At 37.8% G+C, this 24,424-nt stretch overlaps 2 protein-coding genes across 3 annotated transcripts in view; one reads left to right on the top strand and one right to left on the bottom strand.

Moving 5' to 3' along the window:
- LOC115808396 (leukocyte elastase inhibitor) overlaps window positions 1-24,424 on the top strand; it is a 70,831-nt gene that overhangs the window by 33,227 nt on the left and 13,180 nt on the right. The window lies entirely within an intron of this gene.
- LOC115808395 (leukocyte elastase inhibitor) lies at window positions 15,312-22,809 on the bottom strand. 2 transcript variants are annotated; one of them, XM_030769750.1, is made up of 8 exons: window positions 22,627-22,809; window positions 21,759-21,936; window positions 19,651-19,743; window positions 18,803-18,943; window positions 18,528-18,645; window positions 17,300-17,442; window positions 16,557-16,724; window positions 15,312-16,276 (listed from the first exon to the last, which is right to left on the bottom strand). In XM_030769750.1, the coding sequence occupies exons 2-8, from the start codon at window positions 21,924-21,926 to the stop codon at window positions 15,869-15,871; spliced, it is 1,239 nt and encodes a 412-aa protein (XP_030625610.1). In that variant the 5' UTR covers window positions 21,927-21,936; window positions 22,627-22,809; the 3' UTR covers window positions 15,312-15,868. The 2 variants fall into 2 exon arrangements, with proteins under 2 accessions (XP_030625610.1, XP_030625611.1); XM_030769751.1 differs by lacking the exon at window positions 19,651-19,743 and having other exon boundaries at window positions 15,314-16,276.

The raw sequence follows: 24,424 nt of genomic DNA, 5'->3' as shown, positions 1-24,424 counted from the left end.
CACATATACACACAGATCAGGGTTTCTGCTAGGATTTTTTTTTCCAGTCTGACAAATTTCAAACTTACTGGTCACGTTTCAGTTACAGTCTATGCTGCAAATGCAAATATAATGTACACCTAAGTTAATGAAAGTAAGATAGCGACAACCTCAAATCAGTTTGACTATTTAATAAACAGTAATGATTAAGCAAAACGAACAGTAACGATTGAATAAAACCTCAACAATAGCCACTAAAATGTCGACTATTACAAAACATCTGTAACCAGTAACATCTGTAGCCTGTTTAAAAAGCTACATGGCATCGTGTAGCCTTCAGGCTACCAGGTAGCATTTTACTGTCTCCTTTTAATTCATTGTGGCAAAGTCCTCTGCTGCCGACTTGAAAAACATGTCCAATGTCTCTTTATGTCTCAATGTCTCTCTTTAAATGAGCATCGTTACCAGAGATTTTGACCGGCAGGTTTTTATTTTATCAGTTTTCTGCCAATTTTACCAGGAAAAAAAGACAGTAATTACCAGCTAATGGAAACCCTGATATTCAAATATGGGTCACTCTGTGTCAAATCAGACAGAATCCAGGAAAGTGGCTGCAGCCCCGTTTCAGATTTGTTCAAAGTTTGTCTATAATGATTGGGTTCCAAAACTAAGGCCTGTAAAAAAAATTTTGCTCAGTTACAATGTTTTTATATTTTTTTGGCCCTTGATATTTTTTAATCTTAGACAGTCAAAAATGCCTTTTCTGGGAGGTCATGTTTGGGCATTAATATCTTGAAAAGTATTATCCCTAGCCTCAAGACAAACATGTTCTCAGTATAACTGAACCATTAAAACTCTGTACTGCACGCCTATTGATTTTCTATAAGGCCCTAGATTTGGAAAAAAAAATTGCAAAGTTCCTAAATGAGGGTGATATTGAGAGTATTATAAACTCTTTTTTTTGCAATCTTTTGTTAATTTTGTGCCAATATTTGAGGTCTCTACCACTAATGGACATGAAGTTATTAAGAATGAAACAAGGCGTGGTAGCATTTTTTGGTCATTTTTATAGGAAATGGTTTGTGGGGTAGCTAGTAGAAACATGAAAATGTATGTGGAAATAGCTTAATGTATGGTCATTTGGTATACAAAGTGCCTACTTTAGGGGGCTGCTCTGCCAGCCATGCACCTGTCATGGCACAAGATCTCAAGCGCGTAGCTAACTGTGACGACTTCGTCTCCTCCCCTCTCTTGATAAACCCCAGTATTTCCCAATCTCGTCGCGAAGTCTACACTTTTCCATGTGTATTCTGAGCACTCCTAGTTTGCCAGTTTGTTGGTCATAGTCTATTTCCAAGTTTGATTCTTAGTCCTTGTCCTAATCTAAATTCCAGTTTCAGTGTGCTGTTTTGCTTTTCTGTTTGTTTTCAGCTTAGTTTTGGGAGACCTGCCTGATTGTGTTGCAGTTTGTATTTGCCTGTTTCTTACTAAAACTCAAACTCTGCACTTGCGTCCGGCTTTATGGAGACTTTGTGACACTAACATATATATAATGCATATGATGAAACTTACTCTTTGCGTTCAGTTTGACCAACAGGAGTATTCCACATGCTAAGACAGTCAGCAACACACCCAAAACAGTGAGCTACAGCCACCATGCCTTCTCCATAAAACTGAAATACATAGAATTAATCAATTATTAAACAATTACTAAATATGATTATTTACATAGAATGCACAGTTCACGTCAACTTTTTCTGGCACAATCTGAATTTGTCTCTCTCACCAGCTTTCTTTGTAATGTCCGAATGAACATTCACAAGGGAAAAATCATATCCGCACTACTGAAGTCAGAAACACTGCACTGTGAAATTTTGTTAAATTATGGAGTTTTGTATGCATTTAATTGACTTTTCGCTTGATGACAAAAACCTTGCTGAAGAGTAATAATAATAATATTAATAATAATAATAATAATAAGTTTATTTAGAGCCCAATATTACCATTTATAGTCTCAAAGGGCTTTAAATGTCTACAACAATGTCAAATAAAAATTATATTATCCATAAGTTCAAGAAAGGGTGTTTTAAATCAGACAGGTAGGTGGGTGCAAGCCCATGTAAAATTTTATATGTTAAAATCTGCCCTTGCATGAATTGGGAGCCAATGAAGGGAAACCAGGACAGGTGTAATGTGATCAAATTTCCTTGTTCTGGTCAGAATTCTAGCAGCAGCATTCTGGACCAGCTGAAGACTTTTGGTATTAGAGGCAGGCAGGCCAGAGTACAGAACATTGCAGTAACTGAGGTGATACGTGACGAATACCTGAACAAGGGTCTCTGCATCACCCATACTTAGAAAGGGTCTAATCTTACTCCGCAATGTGAGGGTGTTTAGAAATCGTCAAAGTCCTCTGCCTGATGAGAATACTGTATGCCGTGCAGTTCGCAAGGTGGTACGTACTGTAACTGAACTGCTGGATGCATTTGTTGTGTTCCCTGGCCATTTAAGCGTTGTAAAGATCAAAGAGGCTTTTTGTGCGATCGCAGGTAGTTCGTAATATAAAAATACTTGGTCTGTTTTTAATAATCTAGGCCTATATACAGAACACATTTTTTTCCATAGGAGTCCCAAGGGTTATTGACTGTACGCATATCCCCATTAGAGCGCCCCTGGGAGAACATGAGGGGGATTGTGTGAATAGGAAGTCATTTCACTGCATCAGTGTTCTGGTATTTGATCATATTGCAACTGATCTGACTTGTAGGCTAGCTTACATTATTTTGTCCTTAAAACTTCTACTTATATTCCGGACAATTAAAGACACATTAGGTGGTGATTTTCTTACAATGATAGTGTGTTAAAATGGCCTGAAACCCTTTGTCAGATGACGTGTTACGACCCCGTCTAGGGTGGGGTGAACATAACTGTGTGAAACTCCCTCCTTAACTTGCCACCGGCGATAACGCAACACCAACACCAACACTGAGGATTGTTAGTCAGCTTTATTATTATTACTGATGAAATGCAAAAGACTTCAGAGGTGGGCAAGGCCAAAATAATAAACAAAACACCGCTAACCAAGAGGAGAGGAAACCACCTTACCTACCAAAATAAAATTAAAAAGAAATACAAATAAACTTCCCTATCTCCCTAAACAACATGAACAGGAGAAGACATGAGCAAAATGAAACGGCACCCTCTCCCTACCAGTGCTGACTAACAACGAACAGAAAAGTATTTTAACAACACAACACAACACGACAATTTACAATTATGTACAAGTCTTTTCAAAATTCCCTCCCCCATTTTCCAGCCAATGGTGAACCGCCAGCAATCTGGAAAGGAAATAGCGAGCGAGAGGAGAGAGAGAGAGACACCAAAACAGATGATTCAAAAGTAACAAAAGTAACCATAGGCTATACAGTTAACATACAAAACCATAATAGCAAGAACTGAAGCATCAAACACTAATTGAAAGGTAACCTACCCTGTTCAAAGTTGTTGTACAAGGTGGACTCACGAAACATTCTTGAATCATGTACAGACCTTGGTCATTTGGCTTCCACATTTGTGATGATGTGGGTGGCATCACATATTATCTTGACAATAGAGAATGAGTTGCATTACTATCTGAAATGAAGATTTGACTAAGACATGTAAAGCTTTGTCATTACCTGCACATTGAAGCTGTGAAAAGATTTCCTATTCACATAATCTCCCTTGTGCACACTTGGAGTTTTAATAGGAATCTGTGCTCCATCCACACAGCCAATTACATTTGGAAATCCTGAAATTTTTATTCATTGTTCAAACAGCTTAGTACCTAAACCCTTCATAAAGATTTTTACATAAAATTAACTAACCTGTTATTCTGTAGAAGTCCTCTCTTATGACCATTACTGCTTTATGCCCCAGAGGGAATGTGCAGAAAGTGCTTCAGTGCAAGGCACACTTTTCAGATGGCTCTGTGCACTATTGCTTTCCTGATGTTTTCAGCATCTCCAATGTTATACAGAAAGCTGCCATCGGCAAAAAAACGAAGGGCAATTCACAGTTTGTAAGGATGTGAGCACAAATCCAGGATGAGTGATGTTAGAGGTGTGAGGTTTAAGAAGGTTGCTGAGGTAGATTATAGACCGTGATGAAAAATGATAACGCTTCCCAAGAACTTCTTCTGAAAATGACAAAATATTACAACGAGGTCTAATAACTCATTCTTGGCGAAGTGCTCAGCGAATAATTTGAGCCTCCATGTCAAGTGGCCTTGAATGAAAGGGCACGACATTACTGAAACAGATTAAATGTCTGATTGAATCATTAGCTACTTAAATACTGCAGGTGTGGTGGGGCTTAAACAAATCTTTTTCAGGTTAGTTTCAGAGCATAAGTTGCCATAGCAACTGAACTGGACTTACTCCGATCTTTGTAATCGAAGATTCCGGACTTCTGTGAATTTCAGCTTCAAAGGTCTGGTTAACTCGCAAATGTTGCTTTCTGGAACACATCCCAGACGTCCAGATTTGTCTCACCCATATTGTGCTGCTGGTATTGCAATCAATTGAGAGCATCAGGTGTCTAATCTTGGAGGGCCTCTGATGACTTTGTGTCTTTGTTTTTAAAGTTCTTGGTCAATTTTGAACATTAGATAACTAAGTAAATGCAAAATACTGTACATAATGCAAAAGGGTATTAATATTTTAACAATATTAGATCACTTTCACATAAGACGATGGTGGTCAGCGACCTGATCAGTGATCTTAGCCTTCATATTATGGGTTTGTGTGAAACTTGGTTAAACCCAGATGTTTTTCTCTCTTTAAATGAAGCCTCACCCCCTAATTATTCCTTTTTTTATGCGGCTGAGGCAACAAGGAAAAGAAGGGGCATTGCTCTAATTTATAATACTAAATCTCCTAACACCCTTAGCTTACCTAATTTTGCTTCCTTTTAGCTGCTCTTCGTGAGGCAATCCTGCGCTACCTCATCTTTCCTCATAGTACTGATCTATCAACCCCTGGGGCCCTACAGTCAATTTCTAGATAAATGCTCTGAATTTATCTCTATTATTCTAACTTGAGTGGATAAAATCCTGACACTGGGGGACTTGAATATCCACACCAATAACAGTTCTGATTCTCTTAATAAACCTTTTACAGCTATGATAGGCACCTTTGGCTTTAACCAATATGTCCACGAACCCACTCATTTCAGTGGCAACATTTTAGATCTTATTCTAGCTTGCGGACTAGATGTCTCTCATGTAGTCATCTCTCTGTGTTCTGCTGTCCTCTCAGACCATTTTCTTATTACTTTCCAAGTAACTCTCCTGTTCACCCCAGTTGTCTCTGCCACGGTTCGTAGCTGCCGTCGCATTAATGCTTCCACCACTGCTGTGCTCGCTGACCTGCTTCATACTGCTCTCAACTTGATGGACAGTCTTAAGTCTACACTCCATAATGTATTAGATATGGTAGCACCATTAACTATAAAAATAGGCGTAAACACTCAACGCCTTGGTTTAATAGTGATACCCGCATACTGAAGCAGGTGTGTAGGAGATTGGGACGAAACTGGCGGGCCACTAAACTAGAGGTCTTCCATGTCGCCTGGCATGACAGCCTAATAGATTATAAACGCGTCCTCTCCACGGCCAAATCCACTTATTACTCAAAAATCATTAATCTTAACAAAAATAACCCCTGGTTCGTTTTTGATGCAATATCTAAACTTACCCAGAATCACTCCCCTCAGTCTAGCCCAGGCATGGGCAAACTACGGCCCTAGGGCCATATATGGCCCGTTAGTCTTTTTAATCCGGCCCGCCGAACTTGTCCAAATTATATTATTGATGGCACACTCCAGACACATTGACCTTACTCTCTACTTCACTTCTTCGCTTTGAGCCCTTCTGTAAATATGAGCGGACAAAAGAAAAGAAAAGAAAAGAAAAGAAAAGTGGACAGTGAGTGCCAAGTGTTTAATAAGGGGTGGACAACAAAATATTTTTTCACTGGAGTCCGATCAACGGCTGTATGACTGATATGCCAAGAAACTGTTGCGGTTTTCAAAGAATACAATATCAGCCGGCACTTTACCACGAAGCATGCTAACTATGCTAGCAAGCTGTCAACGCAAGAACGGGTGGCTACTGCCCAGAGGTTGGCGGCTAATTTACAGACTCAGCAAAAAAATTTTTACCGACAAACTGCGATTCAAGAGTCAAGTACCAAGGCAAGTTTTTTGCTGGCATTCAAATTAGCACATTCTAGCAAACCTTTCTCCGAAGGCGAGTTTTTGAAAGAATGCATGGTAGAGACAGCAGGTCTCTTGTGTCTGGAGAGCGAAGGCAAGTTTGAAAAAATGAGTTTATCACGCAGGACAGTGACTCGCCGTGTAGAACTGATTGACGAAGATATAGCCAGCAAGTTAAACACTCACTCACTCATTCACTCACTATCTAAGCCGCTTATCCTGATTGGGGTTGCGGGGGGTACTGGAGCCTATCCCAGCGTTCATAGGGCGAAAGGCGGGGAAACACCCTGGACAGGTCGCCAGTCCATCGCAGGGCAGACACACAGAGAAACACACTCACACACACATTGCGAGTTAAACAAAAAGGCAGAATCCTTTAAGTTATATTCACTAGCACTGGATGAAAGTAACGACATAAAAGACACTGCTCAGCTCCTAATTTTTATCCGAGGGATTAACGACGGTTTTGAGATAACGGAAGAGTTTTTGACCATGGAGTCTTCGAAAGGTAAAACGTGGGGAGAGGACTTATATGACTTATATGAATGTAAGTGTCTCGGCTGTGTTATGAAAAAAATGCATTTTGAAAATAATTTGTACAATAACCCTTGCATATTCATGCTTTGCTACCTGTTAAAGGCCAAAACCTTTTATGTAATGACTTTTACATGTCAGTTATATTAGTTCACACAAGCACTCCTTCTATCCGCTCCTAGCCCGGCCCCTCTGTCAAAGTTTAGAACCCATTGTGGCCCGCGAGTCAAAAGGTTTGCTCACCCCTGGTCTAGCCCTTTTAGTGCAAATAACTTTGTTGAATTTTTCTCGCAAAAAATAGACTTAATTTGTGGTGATACTCAAATTAGGTTATCAGATCTGACTGCCTGCATGCTCGCCGTTACTGCGCCTGAAATTAATCAGACTGTTAGAGGACATATGGCCTATCTACAGCGACAATTTTTTCAAGAATTTTTGGACCTCTTCTATTCTCTGTTTACATACTCCCTTTGGGTGACATTATTCGTAGTTACAACATTAACTTCCAGTTATGCTGATTTTATTACCTGTCAAGCACAATGACCACTCTGAATTAGCTAACCTTGAGGCGTGTCTTTGTACTATTAAGGGTCGGATGTCTTCAAATTCCCTGATGCTTAACGTAGGCAAAACTGAAATGCTGGTCAGTGGTCCCCCTACGCATAAGCATCTTTTTACTGATCTTACCCTAAATTTTGACAACTGCATCATCTCTCAAAACTCTTCAGCTAAAAACCTTGGTGTGATTTTTAACTCTGGTCTCTCGCTAGTCTCTCATATCAAAAATACTACCAAAATACTACCAAAACCTTATCCTGCCTTTTATCACCTCTGTAACATCGCTAAGATTAGACCCTTTCTAAGTATGGGTGATGCAGAGACCCTTGTTCAGGTATTCGTCACGTATCACCTCAGTTACTGCAATGTTCTGTACTCTGGCCTGCCTGCCTCTAATACCAAAAGTCTTCAGCTGGTCCAGAATGCTGCTGCTAGAATTCTGACCAGAACAAGGAAATTTGATCACATTACACCTGTTCTGGTTTCCCTTCATTGGCTCCCAATTCATGCAAGGGCAGATTTTAACATATAAAATTTTACATGGGCTTGCACCCACCTACCTGTCTGATTTAAAACACCCTTTCTTGAACTTATGGATAATATAATTTTTATTTGACATTGTTGTAGACATTTAAAGCCCTTTGAGACTATAAATGGTAATATTGGGCTCTAAATAAACTTATTATTATTATTATTATTATTATTATTATTACTCTTCAGCAAGGTTTTTGTCATCAAGCGAAAAGTCAATTAAATGCATACAAAACTCCATAATTTAACAAAATTTCACAGTGCAGTGTTTCTGACTTCAGTAGTGCGGATATGATTTTTCCCTTGTGAATGTTCATTCGGACATTACAAAGAAAGCTGGTGAGAGAGACAAATTCAGATTGTGCCAGAAAAAGTTGACGTGAACTGTGCATTCTATGTAAATAATCATATTTAGTAATTGTTTAATAATTGATTAATTCTATGTATTTCAGTTTTATGGAGAAGGCATGGTGGCTGTAGCTCACTGTTTTGGGTGTGTTGCTGACTGTCTTAGCATGTGGAATACTCCTGTTGGTCAAACTGAACACAAAGAGTAAGTTTTATCGTATGCATTATATATATGTTAGTGTCACAAAGTCTCCATAAAGCCGGACGCAAGTGCAGAGTCTCGAAAAATCCATGCAACAGCCGTACAACGGCATTTTCTCGACAAGATTGTGGGCGGAAGGGCGGTGCTTACAAAGGCTAACATCGAGTTAAACACGAAGTTACCTGCTCGGAGCAGTTTAGAGACGCAGCATAAATTGCCATGACAGCGTACCTCGGGTTAGATTTATCCACCTTTCGTGGTAAGGGTCAATCGGGAAGTTACATCTGGTGTCACAAAATTACTCTTGAAGTTACCTGGATAAGCCAGTTATCTCGCTTAGTAGTACAGCCCTCTGCTCGCTAGGGGGTGTTATATTCTGTTGGTGCACAAAACATTTCAGTGACTAGGGAAACAAGGTAGGGAAACAAGTACCTTGAAGAATTTGTAAACTAATTTTAAAAAAGGTCATAGGCTACTTTATAAATTTCAGAAAGTTTTGTCATCTTGTACTTTTTAAAACTTGAGTACATTCAGAGCCTGATACTTTAAGACACTGACTAATGAACTGTGTACATCAGCAAGTGTTTTTCATTCACTGTAAGACAGTTCTGTATTATTATTTTATTCATAATTACAATCTTAGTTATTGTTTATTTTAAATACCAGTCCGTATTTTAAATGTGATTCCTCTGAGCAATTCTCTAGTGTATTTATTTATGTTTTTTATTTAGTTGGTTCATTGTCCCTTTGACATTTGGACAATATGCTTCTGAAACTGCATCAGAAGCTAGACTGAAAGTATTTGCATAAAGTGATACATATCCTAGGTTTGCTAGATATTTGTTGGCAGCTGAGAAAGACGTATTCTGCTAGAATGCAGCAGATATGTTTTGTATATTTCTGTATCACTTGAACATGCACACACACATCCATCTCTTTGGGAGGTAATCCCTGCCAAAATGAAAATGAAAATGAAAATGGTAAAATGAAAGTTCAAACCCTGTTTTGCAATTTCTTTTTCAATACATGTGCACACATATCCTGCCAAAATGAAAAATGAAATTAGATAACTCTATTTTCATTTTCACGATGAAACTCTTTTCTGACATTTCACTTCATTAGTTAGACTTTTCCTTTCAACAGATTTTGCAGTACAAATAACTCTTATTCACTCATTATCTAAGCTGCTTATCCTAATTAGGGCCGTGGGGAGCGCTGGAGCCTAGCTCATAGGGCGAAAGGCAGGGAAACACCCTGGACAGGACGCCAGTCAATCGCAGGGCAAACACACAGATAAACACACTCACACACACATTCATACCTAGGGGCAATTTAGTGTCTCCAATACTCCTAACCTGCATGTCTTTCGGCTGTGGGAGGACACCCGCGCAGACACTGCGCCACCGTACCGCCACGGTACAAATCAGACAAAATGCGAATGAAAAGCCAAAGTGATAAACCTATGGCAAAGTCCTGGTTTGCGATTTAATTTTCGACATCAACACGCTGTTTGACAATATGAAAAGGTCAATGCAAATGAGCATTGCTTTATCGTTTCCCATTTTGCCTTTTTGTTTTCGAGTTCGCCAACATGTAATTATATGTAAATATATGTTAATGAGACATGCGTTGCCTAAATCACGGGCGCCATTGATGGGGGTCAGGCAATCTCAAAAGCGCGTGAAAGCGAAAGTATAATCTCTCTGCTATTAAAGCAAGAGCCTAGTGGCCAATATAAAGATCCAGTCTACCTGAAAAACTTGAGACCCCTTGCACTTCAGTGCTACGATGTCAAAATATTAGCCAAATGTGTAGCATTTTGTATTAAACATGTTTTACCTGACACACCGCAACCAATCCGGTTTCAAGGACGAAATATTGCAAATAACATAAGACAGTTACTTGAAACTACACAACTCTATTGCAGAACAAAGAAGCCAGGATTAATTTTCATAGCAGATTTTGAGAAAGCCTTTGATAAAGTAAAATGGGATTTTACATATAAATGTTTGGAACTCTTTAATGAAATGGGTTAAAGTTCTGTACAATTACTGTACTAGTAAAATTATAAAAAATGGATATCTGTCAAATTCTATTGTACTCTCAAGGCGGGGGGGGGGGGGGGGGGGGGGGGGCAAGGTTGCCCTTTATCCCCATATTTATTCATCGTGGCAATTGAAATTCTTGCTTTAAAAATAAGATCAAATAACAACATCAAAGGGTTGGAATTGCAAGGTCTAAATACAAAAATAATAATGTATGCCAATGACACAAGTTTCTTGTTGAGCCCTGACAATAAAAGCCTACAAAACATTATAAAATACCTAGATGACTTCTCAAACATATCTGGACAAAAGCAAACTATGATAAATGTCACATACTAAGGCTCAGTCCACTGAAAAATACAAATATCTCCCTCCCATGTGATTTACCAATCAAATGGACAGATGGATCGGTTAATGTGGTTGTGAAAACAGCAAATAAGTCTCGTAGCTCAAAAGTTCGAATGCTTAAATGAAGGTCTACAGTGGTCTATTTGCACTGACAATTCGTGTTGATGTAGACCATAAGGACGTCCATGCATCTTTCAGTCATATGCATGTTTTCGTGCTACATGTAGCCTTTGGCTTCCACCATCTTGTTCAGACTTCTTTTGTTACTCCCACCTCTATTGAAAACGTCAAATACCAGACACATCACATGCTGAACTGGTTCTTGCGAGGTTCTCATTTGCATAAAGTTGGAAATTCGCCATCTCAATTTCGCTTGCCTCGGCGAATGCGCTCCGATTTCGCCCAGTCAGTGCGAAGTTACAAATAAACTTATAAATGAGAGTGAAGCAAAATTCACTGCAATGGAAGTGTGCAGTCTCTGCGAATGTGTCTGCTATTTTATCTTCTTTGTCTTAGGCAATGCCCATTTCTAATTAACATATATTTACATATATCTACATGCAGGGATAAAGCAGTGCTCGTTTGCATTTGCCTTTTCATATTGTCAGATACAGCGCATTGATGTCGAAAATTAAATCACAAACTGGGACTTTGCCATAGGTTTACCAACTTTGTCTTTTCGTTGCATTTTGTCTGATTTGTACTGCAAAATCTGTTGAAAGGAAAAGTATAACTAATGAAGTGAAATGACAAAAAGATATTTTAATTTTATTTGTATTTTTGTCAAAAAAGAAAATTAAAATGAAAATAGAGTTATCTAATTTCATTTTTCATTTTGGCAGGATATGCGCACACATGTATTGAGAAAGAAATGGCAGAACAGGGTTTGAACTTTCATTTTACTGATTTCACTTTCATTTTAACTTTGGCAGGGATTACCTCCCATACATCTCTAATAATAATAATTAATAATTAAACTTACTATTTGTGTTCAGTGTGAGAAATAGGACTGTCGAGAAATAGGTGTGAGAAATAGGACTGCATGCTAAGACACTTATTAGCACTCCCAAAGCAGTGAGAAACAGCCACCATGTCTTCTCCACAAAATTAAAACACACATTAAATATCATTAAATATGATTATTTACAAATAACATGCATTTCACAACAACTTTATATGGCACAGTCTCAATTTGTCTTTTTCTCTCTCCATTTTCTTCTTAATTTCCAAAATGAAAATTCACAAGGGAAACACTGTATGTATGCTGAAGTCAGAAACATTGCTGTGTGAAGTTCTGTTAAACTGCATTGTAGTGTTTTGTATGTGCTTAATTGCCTTCTGGGCATGGCCATAAAACCCCTGATGAGCACCTCCTGCTGTGAAGCTTTAGAATAGCCAATGCACTAAAAATGCACTAGATTGAAGTATTTTCTCCTATTATTTAACAAACCACTTCTCTGACAGTACATCATTTAAACGTGACACTATAACGGGGAAAAAAGCTACAAATATAAATGATTTAATTATTTAAATTTAAATACGTTATAACAAATGAAAACCCATGACAATAATAAATATTCTTTTTTGTTGGTTATTTCTCCCAGTCCATTAATGCATGCACTTGGCAGGGTTCCTATACAATATGTGGCCTTAAATCTTTTCTTTTTTAATTCAACATTACATGTAATGACGATCAAATGCCATAACTCATGCAAATAAGCGTATCCTTATGTAACTTAGTTTGAGAACTCTCCCTAGAACTTGGACCAGAAGCTGAATTTGAGAAATGGATTGCTGTGATAGCTGGAGATAATTTAAAGTCATACAATTTCTCAGACAAAGATTAAGACATAACAAGGACGTACTGCTGGAGACAGCTCGTTTAATACTGAACTTTCATTTATATTTAATGCAATTATATTACAGTTTTTTACAATAGCGAACATCCTTTTGTCCAATCTGTAGTCACATTTTCAAAACTCTAAACACAATTAGCACAACATCCATCTGTTGTGGAACATACCATTACAGTTTTTTACAGTTGCTAACAAGTGTTTACCTATACTTAACATACTTTTTATAAACTCTTAACACAGCAACACACCTACATCACACAATTTGCCAAATACTTAATTTTCTGCTCAAAACCACATTTTGTTCATTAAATACCAAGTTAAGTCTACATTTCAAAATGCAAAAAACCTTTTTCTACATACACTGACTCTATCAAAACATGGCAAACCCAACTCAATATCAAATCATTCTTTCAAAACACTAGCATGTTTTCTATCCATGAGGAAGATACAGTCAATCATAGCACAATGACTTTCAAAATACTAACTGTTGATGTCATTACAGAAACTGCATTACTTTTCATGTTTCAGTTCTACAGGTACCTGCATATAATAGACAACATGAAATCCATTGGTTTCTTCTTTCGTAATTCAGTTTCCTTTTACTGTAAACCACTCGACATTTTTTGGTTGAGCGTGAAATGTATGCATTTTTGGCAACATACTATCTAAAAGCAAATGAGCCATCTTTACTTTATAGAATGTACAGCAGAAAAAAATAGTAAGTGATAAAATTGCTGCAGTGAAATCTTTATTAGCAACATGAAATTGCTGCCAGTGATCAACACAATATCCAACATACATGGCCTTTGGTTCCAAATGTGTAAAAATCAAATACACAAATACAGTAAAAAAGCCACAGCTACTCCTCTGCCTGGTCTAGCTACTCCTCTCCCTGGTCCTCTTCCTCTCCCTCATTCAGCTATTTCTCTCCTCTGTGTTGTTTTGTATCCACACTGAAATCAGCCCAAAAAGGCCCCTTCTCACTGTGTATGTACATGTAATTGAAAGAACTTCAACACCTGGCTATGTCCCTGATTGAGATTGGAGTCAGCTGTGGTTGGTCTATTTTACAAAACTTAAAGTAAACAATTTCTCAATGTTTCAATGATGTGTCCATTCAAAAATGCTTATCAGCTGTTTCCATATAGCGTTTGAGCTGCTGTTGTTGCAGAGGTAGAGGCTTTATACTATATTTAAGGTTTTGAACATTAGGTTTTTATTTCTGGCATGCTGTGTGCAAGCATTTGTAAATAAGATAAGAAAGATCCATAATTTTGGTATTGGCTAAGCTTGTATGTAAAGAAAATTTAAGCATTTTAGAAACGTGTTAACTGACTGCATATTCTGTGAGCACAACATGAATTGTGTTCATGGTATGTTCCACAACAGATGGATGTTGAGCTAATTGTGTTTAGAGTTTTGAAAATGTGACTACAAATTGGACAAAAGGATGTTAGTGATTGTAAAAAAAAACTGTAATACAGAGGGACAACTTCAAAAATATGGAACTGGAATTGGGCCTTTTCTGAAACAGACTAGGTGTTTCTGTCCAGGGGTATGTTTTAATATTTTTAATAAAGAATTTGTTTACAGTTCAAATTCAAATAAACAATTATAGGGAGACAATGAGGATGAGGTTTGTAAACTGTATGGAATGTTGTTATCAGAATAAGTCTGAGTATATTTTAACCTCCTTTTGGATCTTGAGTAAGATCTTTAAAGATCCTTCAGGATAATTTGAAGGTTCTGGCAGGATCTATCAAGGATCTACAAGATCTAGAACCAGGTCTTTGTGAGTTTTAAAAGGACCTTGAGTCTTATTAAGAATACTTGAAAAAGATCCTTCAGATAGCCAGGTCATGTTCCTAATAGGGGAATATTTAAAGATCCTTCAGTTACCTGTTTAAGATTGGTGCCAGGGCCTTCATTGTTCTTGGTAACATCAGTGCTATTATCACAAAAATAAACTGATGTGTTCACTGTGTTTAAAATGTGTTTTAAATGAATGGACAAGCAATTTTAAAATTCCAGTTTTATTAAGTGAAATGTTGTTTGTCAGAAAAATCTGTAGGGGAAAACCTGATGTTAAAGTATGGGCCAAAATAACAATTTCAGTAGCAGCCATGTAGCTGTGCGTGCACTGAGGTATTAACCAAAACTGAAAAAAGCATGACAACTCGTGTTGTTTGCCCAGTGTTTGTATTCTCACTGGTTTTGTCTATTCTGCTCACTCTAGATAAATACAAATATGTATCTGTTGGATTTGGTGCTAGCAATTTAAAATCAGCCAGCGTACCTGTCATAATCAATCATAATTTAAGTAACTGACAAACATGCCTTTGTAATATCAGTGTCTTAAAGACAGGCTTGAAGACAGGGTAGCATTGCAGAGTGAGAAAACTGGAAAAGCTTCCTATGTTCATATATTGAAATTATACTTTCATATTAAATATTTCTTTTTTTTCATTTAGGTGGAAGAATATGTCATTACAAAAGAAATATATGATAATGATGACCTGCCAATGGTTATTAATATTGCATTTACATTTATTCATTTTGCAGACATTTTTATTCAAAGTGACTTCCAATACAGACAGAGTACAAAACCACGCAAATACACACTGAGGATCTTTATATATTTATTTGTTTGTTTTTTTATAATTTTCATCGTTTGTTGAAATACTGTTATCTGCTATGGCAACGAGAAGTCTGTTGTTATCTCTGCTTTGCACCAATTTTGAGATTAAGCCATTTTCTTTTCTAATTTCTGATGGATTGAGATTTGTAACCACTGTCAAAAAATCAAACACATTTCATGATAAATGACTTTATTTTTATTTTAATGCTGTATTACACAAGTGTGAAATAACGTGTATTTGTTCATGTGCATGTTATGAGAGTTTTGAAAGACAAGTGAGACAGCTGCACTTCATTCCTGTTTGTAATATTATTACAAACAGAACAGAGTACTAAGGCATTTATCCAGTACAGAGGCTCAAGCATAAAGTCATGGAGTGCACTTTAAATGTGGCATTAAACTCTCTTACTGGCTAGACTGATCTGTCTTCTATCAAGCATTTCCATGTCATTAAGAAGTCAATCAGCGCTTGCTTTTCTTCCATGGTCTGCAAACACACACTTTTAAACAAACACTGACATTTCTTAATTGGGTCTGTCAGCAGAGAGTGGAATGCTACAGCAGCAGGTGAGGATTAAGGAGAGCTGTAGCGGCCACAGAAAAGGATGCTCTGAGTGGGGTTGTGTCGGATGAAAAAGAGGAAAGGGTGATCCGCGATGAACCTTTCTGGGGGCAGCATAGCACAACGCATCATCATTATGGCTGCAGTTGCAGCAGCAGCCTCAGTGCCCTCCTCATTCACTTCCACAAAGGACTTGTGCACCACCTTGGACAGCACCAGATCATCGTTGGGTGACATTCCTGAGAAGTTACACTTACGCTGGTCAAAGGCATCCACCATGCCCATGCTGATCAGAAGATCTTTCATGTCATATGTCTCCTCCAACTTGAACCTGGGCAGGCCCACCTGCACCTCCAGTGTGTCCATCATATCAGGCCTCGTCCACTCGACAAAGTTCTCATAGGTGAGCTCCTGCTCCAGCTTAGAACACAGGGCAGAGGATAACTCAGCACAGTGTCTACTCACAGGTTGTAAAATCTGAGGCAAAACTGCCATTAGCAGTTGATATTTTTTAGCTGGGTAAATCCAGGCCTGTAGGTGAAACTCACCAGGCCTCCTTCCAACGCCAAACACAGTCAGAATACATTTGTGTTCTGACCCTTGTCCACTGTAGGATTTGTTAAGTATTATATAAAATAACTTTTTACACTTGCACAATTCAGCAAGGCCAAACAGCATGGACTACATGTTACAATCTTACCTTCTCAAGACCAGTGGTGTTGTCGGTCAGTTCGTTTGGGAGCATAATGAGCATGCTCAGGTCTTTGCCTTCATAAGGAAGTTCCAGAATCTGCATGTTCAGTGAAGGGATGTAGGCCAAAGGGAATTTAGCTTTCTGATGCATCATCTTCACTGGTTTTGTCTCATTCTGGAAACAGATAAAACAGAGACATGTTTAGGGTGTGTAGTATATGGTCCACCTAACTATAAAACACCAATCTGAAGTTTTACATCTGGAAATATATCTAGACTTTGTGAAGGTGCTTTTGGTAAAACGCTACTTCAGCTGCACTTGCTATAGGTTAAAAGTTATATATAAATATCTGATATATATAAACATCAACCATGCCAGTATACGCAGTGGTAGTCTATTTGTCTAATTGTATGTACATCCTCCAGCACAGTTTATAAAAAGTTTATGTAACTATTAAGGAAACATATCTAAGTGACAGTTTACTAGCACCAAGTCAAAGGCTTGAGTTAAAACGTTTCAAAAGCGACATGAAAATGCCAATAAAGCCGCGTTAAAGGATTATAGTCAACAGCAAAATTAGTCCTAACTGCATATCTGCAAAGCAAATTTCTCACTTACTAACAAATTTGTCTGTTGTAAAGGATGTCTTCAAATATTTTACATAGGAGCCAATGAAAAGTTTCTTCCCTTTTCATGGAACATGCCTGAAAATGACAGGATGACTACAAAAAATGTTCATAACTTTATACCTTATTCAGCTTAAAAGGAACTTCTTCAGTGGAACTTTCTTCAAATTTCCTGTCCCAGGAGCCCTTGAAGTAGATGGCATTAACCAAGACAAGTCTCGTCAGCTCATCGACCACTCCTTCAGCCAACAAGTCCTTGATTTTGTCTATGATGAAGATGACCATTACATTTAGCTGTCAGCAACATCTATATAATATATACATCTATATCAACTATAATTTTTAATGTTATCTGTATAGGATGTCCCACTGATGCCAAGACATTTTACTAATTAGACCTAGACAGAAGGCAACTGAAGTAAATAAAAAGCATAGAAAAACATAGAAGAAAAGATATAAGCAGACCCTCTATGACATAAAACAGTTGCCCACTAAGTGTAACCTTTTGTCAACCATTAATTTAGAGTCACCAAAGACATCAGCCAGGGATCAGTGTTCCAATTCCATGACAGACTGACCAAAGAATGCCAAATAGACTGTACTGCTCAATTCAAATCATATCAGTGACTTTAAAATAGGGAGAAAACTGAAAGGTAACATTTTTCCTCTAGCAAAAAAGGGATTCATGCCTGATGTTATCTTGAAATTCCTGGTTAATTTGTGAATAAAACTCAAGTTTGTATCAAGTCAGATACCAAAGTACTAAAAAATACACTCATACACTAATACAGCTCCTCATTTTCTAAGATTTAGAATGGGTGAAAGTAATGACTTTTTTACCTAGAGGACATTAGACAATGACTGAACATTTAGTAAATATTTAGTAAACCACCACTGTTAAGCATAGAGGAGCAGGAGAGTATAACAGCATAACTTGTGTGTGTGTGTGTATACACACATATATATATATATGATCAATAGATAGATAGATAGATAGATAGAGATATTAGTATTTGAGAAACCAGAACTCAAGTGTCATTTATGTAAATAGTAAAAGGGCCAAGTATGGAAACTTGTCGAACACCACTATTTAACTTCATAAAATCATATTTAACCCCATTCATAGAAAATCAGTGGGTCTTATTTATTAGACAGTTCACAAATAATTTAGCCCATGCACTTTGTCATTTACTGTGCAGTCTAAAGCTAGCAGAAGTTTTTCCTATAGATTGCAAGTTTAAATTAAATAGTACTGGCAGGTAACTGGCAAATATGACTTTGGAAACATGTAACAAACAGGCCACTTAGCTGGTTAGATCATACACTGAAGCTCGTCAGAGTGAAAACTGACCTTGTGTTTGTTTCTGTACCCAGGCGTTTATGTTTTTGCGGGCAGCCTCTGCATTTGATTTGAAATCCACAGCCTCCAGTTCAGCCCGGTAATGTGTTTTGGTGTCATTCAGAAATTTCTAGCAGAATTTCCACAAAATCAGAAAAAAACAATAATAAAAAATTCACTGTAAATAACTGAATCAAACTTTGTAAGATCCCAAAGTGTGCCTTGCTCAGTGTGCTGCATCAAGTATCATTAGGTTGAGCTCTGAAAAAAGCAACATCTGTTCTCACCTCTACAAACTTGTAGGACTGCTCTCCATACAGGCGATTGGCCAGGCTCAGAGAATATGGTGCTCCCTCTTTGTTTAGCTCACTAAAGAGGTTGCTGAAGCCCACATGAATGTCTTCTTCAGCTTTGTTCAGGTACAAAGACTGACAACAAAAATACATATTTATGTCAACATGTGATGTAAAACTTCCTTCTCAAACACGCTATGCTTTGCTGTCAGCAGTAAAGTAGAGAATGAGAGCTATTTTAAAGCAATTCAAGTATGAACTCCCTGTCAAGAACAAAAAAAAGTGAATAAGCAGCTATGATTTCTAAAGTACAAGCACCAAAGAAGAACTCTTAAAATAATTTAGATGATTCTACATCTTCACACACCTAAACCAAAAGCTCTATTTTTCAGCACCAACACACACAAATAAAGCCTTACACTCAGGAGGAAGACAGCTAGATAGCAGAACAGTAGTAAAAGTTACAAATAAAAACAATCATACAAAATACATAACACAATAAATATTCTTCCACCAATTTTTTATTTTAACCCAATTCTCCCATTCTGTATGGTAAACCCAAAAAATTAGAAACTCTGAGGCAACACAATGCCTAAAAAAATCAAGTGAACAATTTTTCAATGAATGACAATATCAGTAAAACAATTAATCTTGTAAGTTTTGCTACTTGTTTTTTTAAATTTGCCTCAGACTTTTTTTTGGGTTTACTGTTTATGTGAACTCACCAATAGCCAACACCTTTTCCCAAAAACCCTGCTCTCCCACCAAAGCTATGTTACATCCAAACTAACAACCCTTTCAGCCCCTGTTAGTGGTTGATTACAATATTCATGTCTTACAGCCTTCATCAAAGCCACAGGTAGCTGGGGTTTCTGTACATGCTGCACTTGCTGGAGCATTGGAGCTTTAGACTTGTCTTTGGTAAAGCTCAGGACCTATAGCATCACTATAATTATTAGCATGTAAACATATTGTTCAGAATTCTGGAATGAACTTTTAAGTCAATGACAGGACTTTGTGTATTATGCAACTTCATATCATTAAGCAAAGAAGTAAAACTCTGAAGAAAACTGCACTGAACATGACACTAGTAATAGATATTGGCCTTCATCCAGACAAAACACATTGCCATTTCACACAAATATTAATGGACATTATTGTCTAATTTCTGTGGCAAACATTCGATGGTACTTTGGTAAATTCACCAGTGACTGAATGTCACATGTAAATCAGTCTGAGAGTTTGTAAAATTCAGTTCACAACAGAGCATAAGACAATATGGCAACTCTGAGTGCCTTAATGGTTCTCTGAACTTGTGGGTTTCCAGTGACACCTTTGAAATGCCTTTGTGTGACACGGTTGAATTTCTATAACATTTATGGTTGGCTTTTATTGACTGTGATATGTAGTCTAATAGTAATAGAGCTGTGCTAATGGTCCTGTAAATACAACTGAATGCATTCCCCAGTCTCAGATAAACCCAGACCAAACTCTGGACAAGTCCAAAAGTAAACTCCACCCTAAAGTAAACCTCCTTTTCAGGTGAACTGAACTTTTCAACCACTTTTCAGCATTTCAGCACACAGAGCTGAGCAATACTAACTGTGCAGGCATGTCAAATGCATCAGGACATATCTAAGGTTTTACTGGTATTATGTTTAAAGAGGGTCACTGTGTAGAATCAGCATAATGTTTCTGTATTTGACTACCCTAATGTAGTTACCATTTTTCAGATCTCTACAGATACACTGACAAACATTGACTATTCTCATAAACACTATGTTCTGTGCTTGTTTAATAATTTGTTTGTAAATAAAATGTTTAAACTAAATTACACCACAAAATTAATACAGTTTTTTTCCTTTACTTCACTTCTGCAAATGTAACTGCTGAGTTTACTCAACTTATCTGCTCAGTTTACCTAACTATTGCAGCCCAGGTGAACTAAAAATTCTAAAAGGATATTTGTCACCACCGTGTGACAACTGAGGTTTGTAGGACCAACACTTTATGGTGAAGTCATATTACATCTCTCTTCAAGTGAATGGCAGTAAAATTACCCTCTTCGGGAGTGAGCCACTGAGAGATAAGGCTCTCTTAAAATTCTGAATACTAAACAGAACGTATAACCTGGACAGCATAAGAACAGACAAGCAAATCATTTTATATGAGGGAGTGGGTTGTTGTTCTAGGTGTCTCTATGTTAAACAGTGAGTTGCTGTGGCAACACAACATAGCCACCCATATAGAATGCTTGACTTTGTTCCCTGATTATGCAAGATGGATCTTTGCTCTGAGTCACTAGTGGGTTTATTACCTCATTTATTTTCAGTGACAGGCAGTGGAAAACAGAGAACTTAACAGAAACAGAGGAATTAACTAAACAACTAAAAAAACAAGATCTGATCTGTTGGCAGAACCTGTTGAGAGATATGGAAAAGATTATTGGTTGAAATGTGTGATGAAAGTTGCTCCATGAATGAGAAAAAGGATACGCAATATTGAATCCATACATAGCTTTTGAACGGGTGTTTCCCATTAAAAACCACAACTTAAACGCATAAATCACAAGTTCTCAAAGATGCAGTCAGTGATGAATAAACCTCTCCTTAGAAAATCCAGCCTTAGAGAGGTTTTTTTCTTCTTCTTCTTTTTTTTGGTGGCGGCCTGATTTGTAGCATTGTTGGTCATGTCTTGGATCTTGACATATGGATTACACACATAATAATGTAAACTGGATTGTTGTTGCTACAACAGTTATTCATGTGTATCATGTTGTACTTCAGAATATATTCTCCTATGAGTACTCACACTGAGTCACAGAGGAACTGTATTGTGTCTGAGATCACACACTCTTAATGTTAAAACTCAATGGCAATGTATTTGGGCCTGTGCTTTGAGGTGTCACCTCATTTACTAGCCACTGTACAGAGAAGCTGTGTAAACTCACCCCAGACATCTGAGCTGCAGTGTTTCCCTCAGCACCCAGATAGACCATGGCCAATGCTGAGGAGATACTCAGAGGAGAATAGAACACATTGCCTGTCTTATTGCTCTCTGTGATCTTCTTGAACAAGTCAAGGGAGAAACTGGTGTTTGCTGCTGTCAGAGATGCCATTTTTCAAAGTCTGAGAAGAATAAAGAAAAACATTGCACATTGTCAAACATTTAAATTATAATTGTCAACAAAACCATACAGCACTTTGACTACACTCCTCATGCCTGAATTACATTCACTCAGTCGTAACTGCTAAGAAATTGCAAAGAAACTCGAATGATTTATACTAAAAACAGCCTGCGACTGACTTTGAAAACCACACAAAGAAAGAAAAGCACTCATAATTCTATAATTTGCCATGTTCGCAAATCCATGGGGGATAAAAATTATTTAACAGATTAAAATTCACGACCGTGAGGACAAAACTGCACGCACAGATATATCGAACAAATTAGTTTCCTAAACGTAATTCCCATCGTAAAGAAAGAAAAATCGACAGCTTTATTACCATGGATACCCACTGTAGCCTGTGACAAATGTAGAGACACCACTAAATTACAAACAAAAGCGATTAATGTAACCAGTCTCTTTTCTATTAAAACATTTATTGGCAAGTAGTAGCACTGACTTTGAAACTGAAAGTGAATCCATTCTTTTGTCAGCTTCCGATTATTTTATATTACGACAGAGCCGACTGTAGACCACGCGAGCGTAAGTAATATTTATACTGCAGATATTGCACCGAGTCCGTATCTTGTTTTCATTGATAGAAACATAAAGTACATTCGCTAACATACGGTAGGCCAGCCGTCGTACTCACTTTAATATGCCTTGGTCTCGGTCTCGGGCAACACTGTGCGTGCCAGGTCAGAAGACAAGTGAAAATTTTTAGACTAGCGTGGATGGTTTATGCTCGCACACACGCCCTCCAAAACACTGATCAAACACTGATATTGTTTCCAAATTCTCCCTTGTACTGACAATTTCGCCTGTGGCAGCATTGGATGATGAGTAACTTCCCGGTAGGAACTAACAGGTCCACGCCCAGAGAATGCTGTGTCATTGATCAAGCGCGCTGATTGGTGAGTAATCGCGAGATACTTTGTGTGTGTGTGTGTGTGTGTGTGTGTGTGTGTGGGCGGGCGTGTAAACATCAGCCGTTAATTCTCTGTCTTTCCACACGAGGTGGCTAAGCTGGAGAAACAGCAGCAGAGGAAAGAGAAGACGCGGCCGAAAGGGAACTCCGACTCAGGCAAAGACAAGGCCACCCAACGCCCCAAGGACCCAGTGAAAACTCATCTGAGTTAGTTAACTCAAAGTAGTAAACCACCTTAATAGAGGAGCTCCGTAGCTTTGTTTTGCTAAGAGAATGAAGGCACATGTCTCTTCTATTAGGAGGTTTACTAGTTACTCTTAGTGAAATAGCTCTGAGTTTTCACTAAACTCGCTTTCTGGAACACCCCTAGGAACTGGGCTTTATAAGCCAACGCGAACTGGGCTACGTTCACACAGTGTGCAAAGCACATTGGGCAAAGCATAAAGGTAATGATTTGATATGAAGATAACTCTTGGTTTTCCCTTATGCAATGATGAAATATGGATGATACTGAGGATATTTTAACGTTATTGTTACCAACATTCTACAGTAGCCAAAGATCAACTCAACAGAGCTCAGTCAACAAAGTGGGTTCATTGTGTTGAGATATAGCAGCTGTTTTTTTTCTTTTTTTTGTAAAGTCGGTGAAACCTCTGTCATTAGTAAGCCTAACCAACTTAAAAATTAAATTAGTCATATTTGCTTGCACCTGTTTCATACCAACATGAAATTGTTAAGGCGTGTTAGTGTACTGGCCTAGTCTATTATATGACAGACTCGATTTTAGAGTCATCCTTGAGAAATCCGTCCACAACTCACAACTGTTGCATGTTTATTTCATCACAACGACAGTTGGGAAAGAGAATTTGCACAGTGAAATACAGCAACAAGCAAACAAACAATTGATTCACCCTTTTCTGCTGCTGTCATCCTCCCTCTTGTTTACCAAGGGATCTAACTGGAAATTGAGTAAACCTGTAAATCCCCAGTAAGATAGCATAATCTGAAAAAAGTGACTGTTGGGAACCAAAAGGCTGGTCCCCACTAAGAGAGCGATTTTCTTTTACACATGGCCCCTTCCAACCTCTTTGACTGGAGGATCACTGACTGACACACACACTTTACTTAATGAACACTACTCAACTCTGCACACACAACACAGTTGTTATTGCTGCTGTCCCACTATTGTCATCTTGCAGTAATGCACAGTGCACTGTATGACCGCTGCTCTCTGCCCCTTTGCACACACTGCACATGTAACTTTAATGCTAATACTCCAATTACCAAGTTTACTTGTCATACCTCAATTTTTATTTTCTCTTGTTTTGTCTCTTGTCTTCTTCATAAGATTTTATTAATATATTGTTTTTATTCATACTTGTCTTGTAACGGAGGATTAGCAAAGTAAGAATTTCATTGTACAGTGTAACTGCCCGTTTTGCTGTGCACATGACAGTAAAACTCTTGAATCTTGAACTTATGAGTACTATTTAAATGCTGAGACACAGACATGTTGCATTTT

Source organism: Chanos chanos, chromosome 3 (genome assembly GCF_902362185.1).
Source record: "Chanos chanos chromosome 3, fChaCha1.1, whole genome shotgun sequence".
In the NCBI taxonomy this organism is placed as follows: domain Eukaryota; kingdom Metazoa; phylum Chordata; class Actinopteri; order Gonorynchiformes; family Chanidae; genus Chanos; species Chanos chanos.
This window is presented reverse-complemented; position numbering and strand designations above follow the sequence as displayed.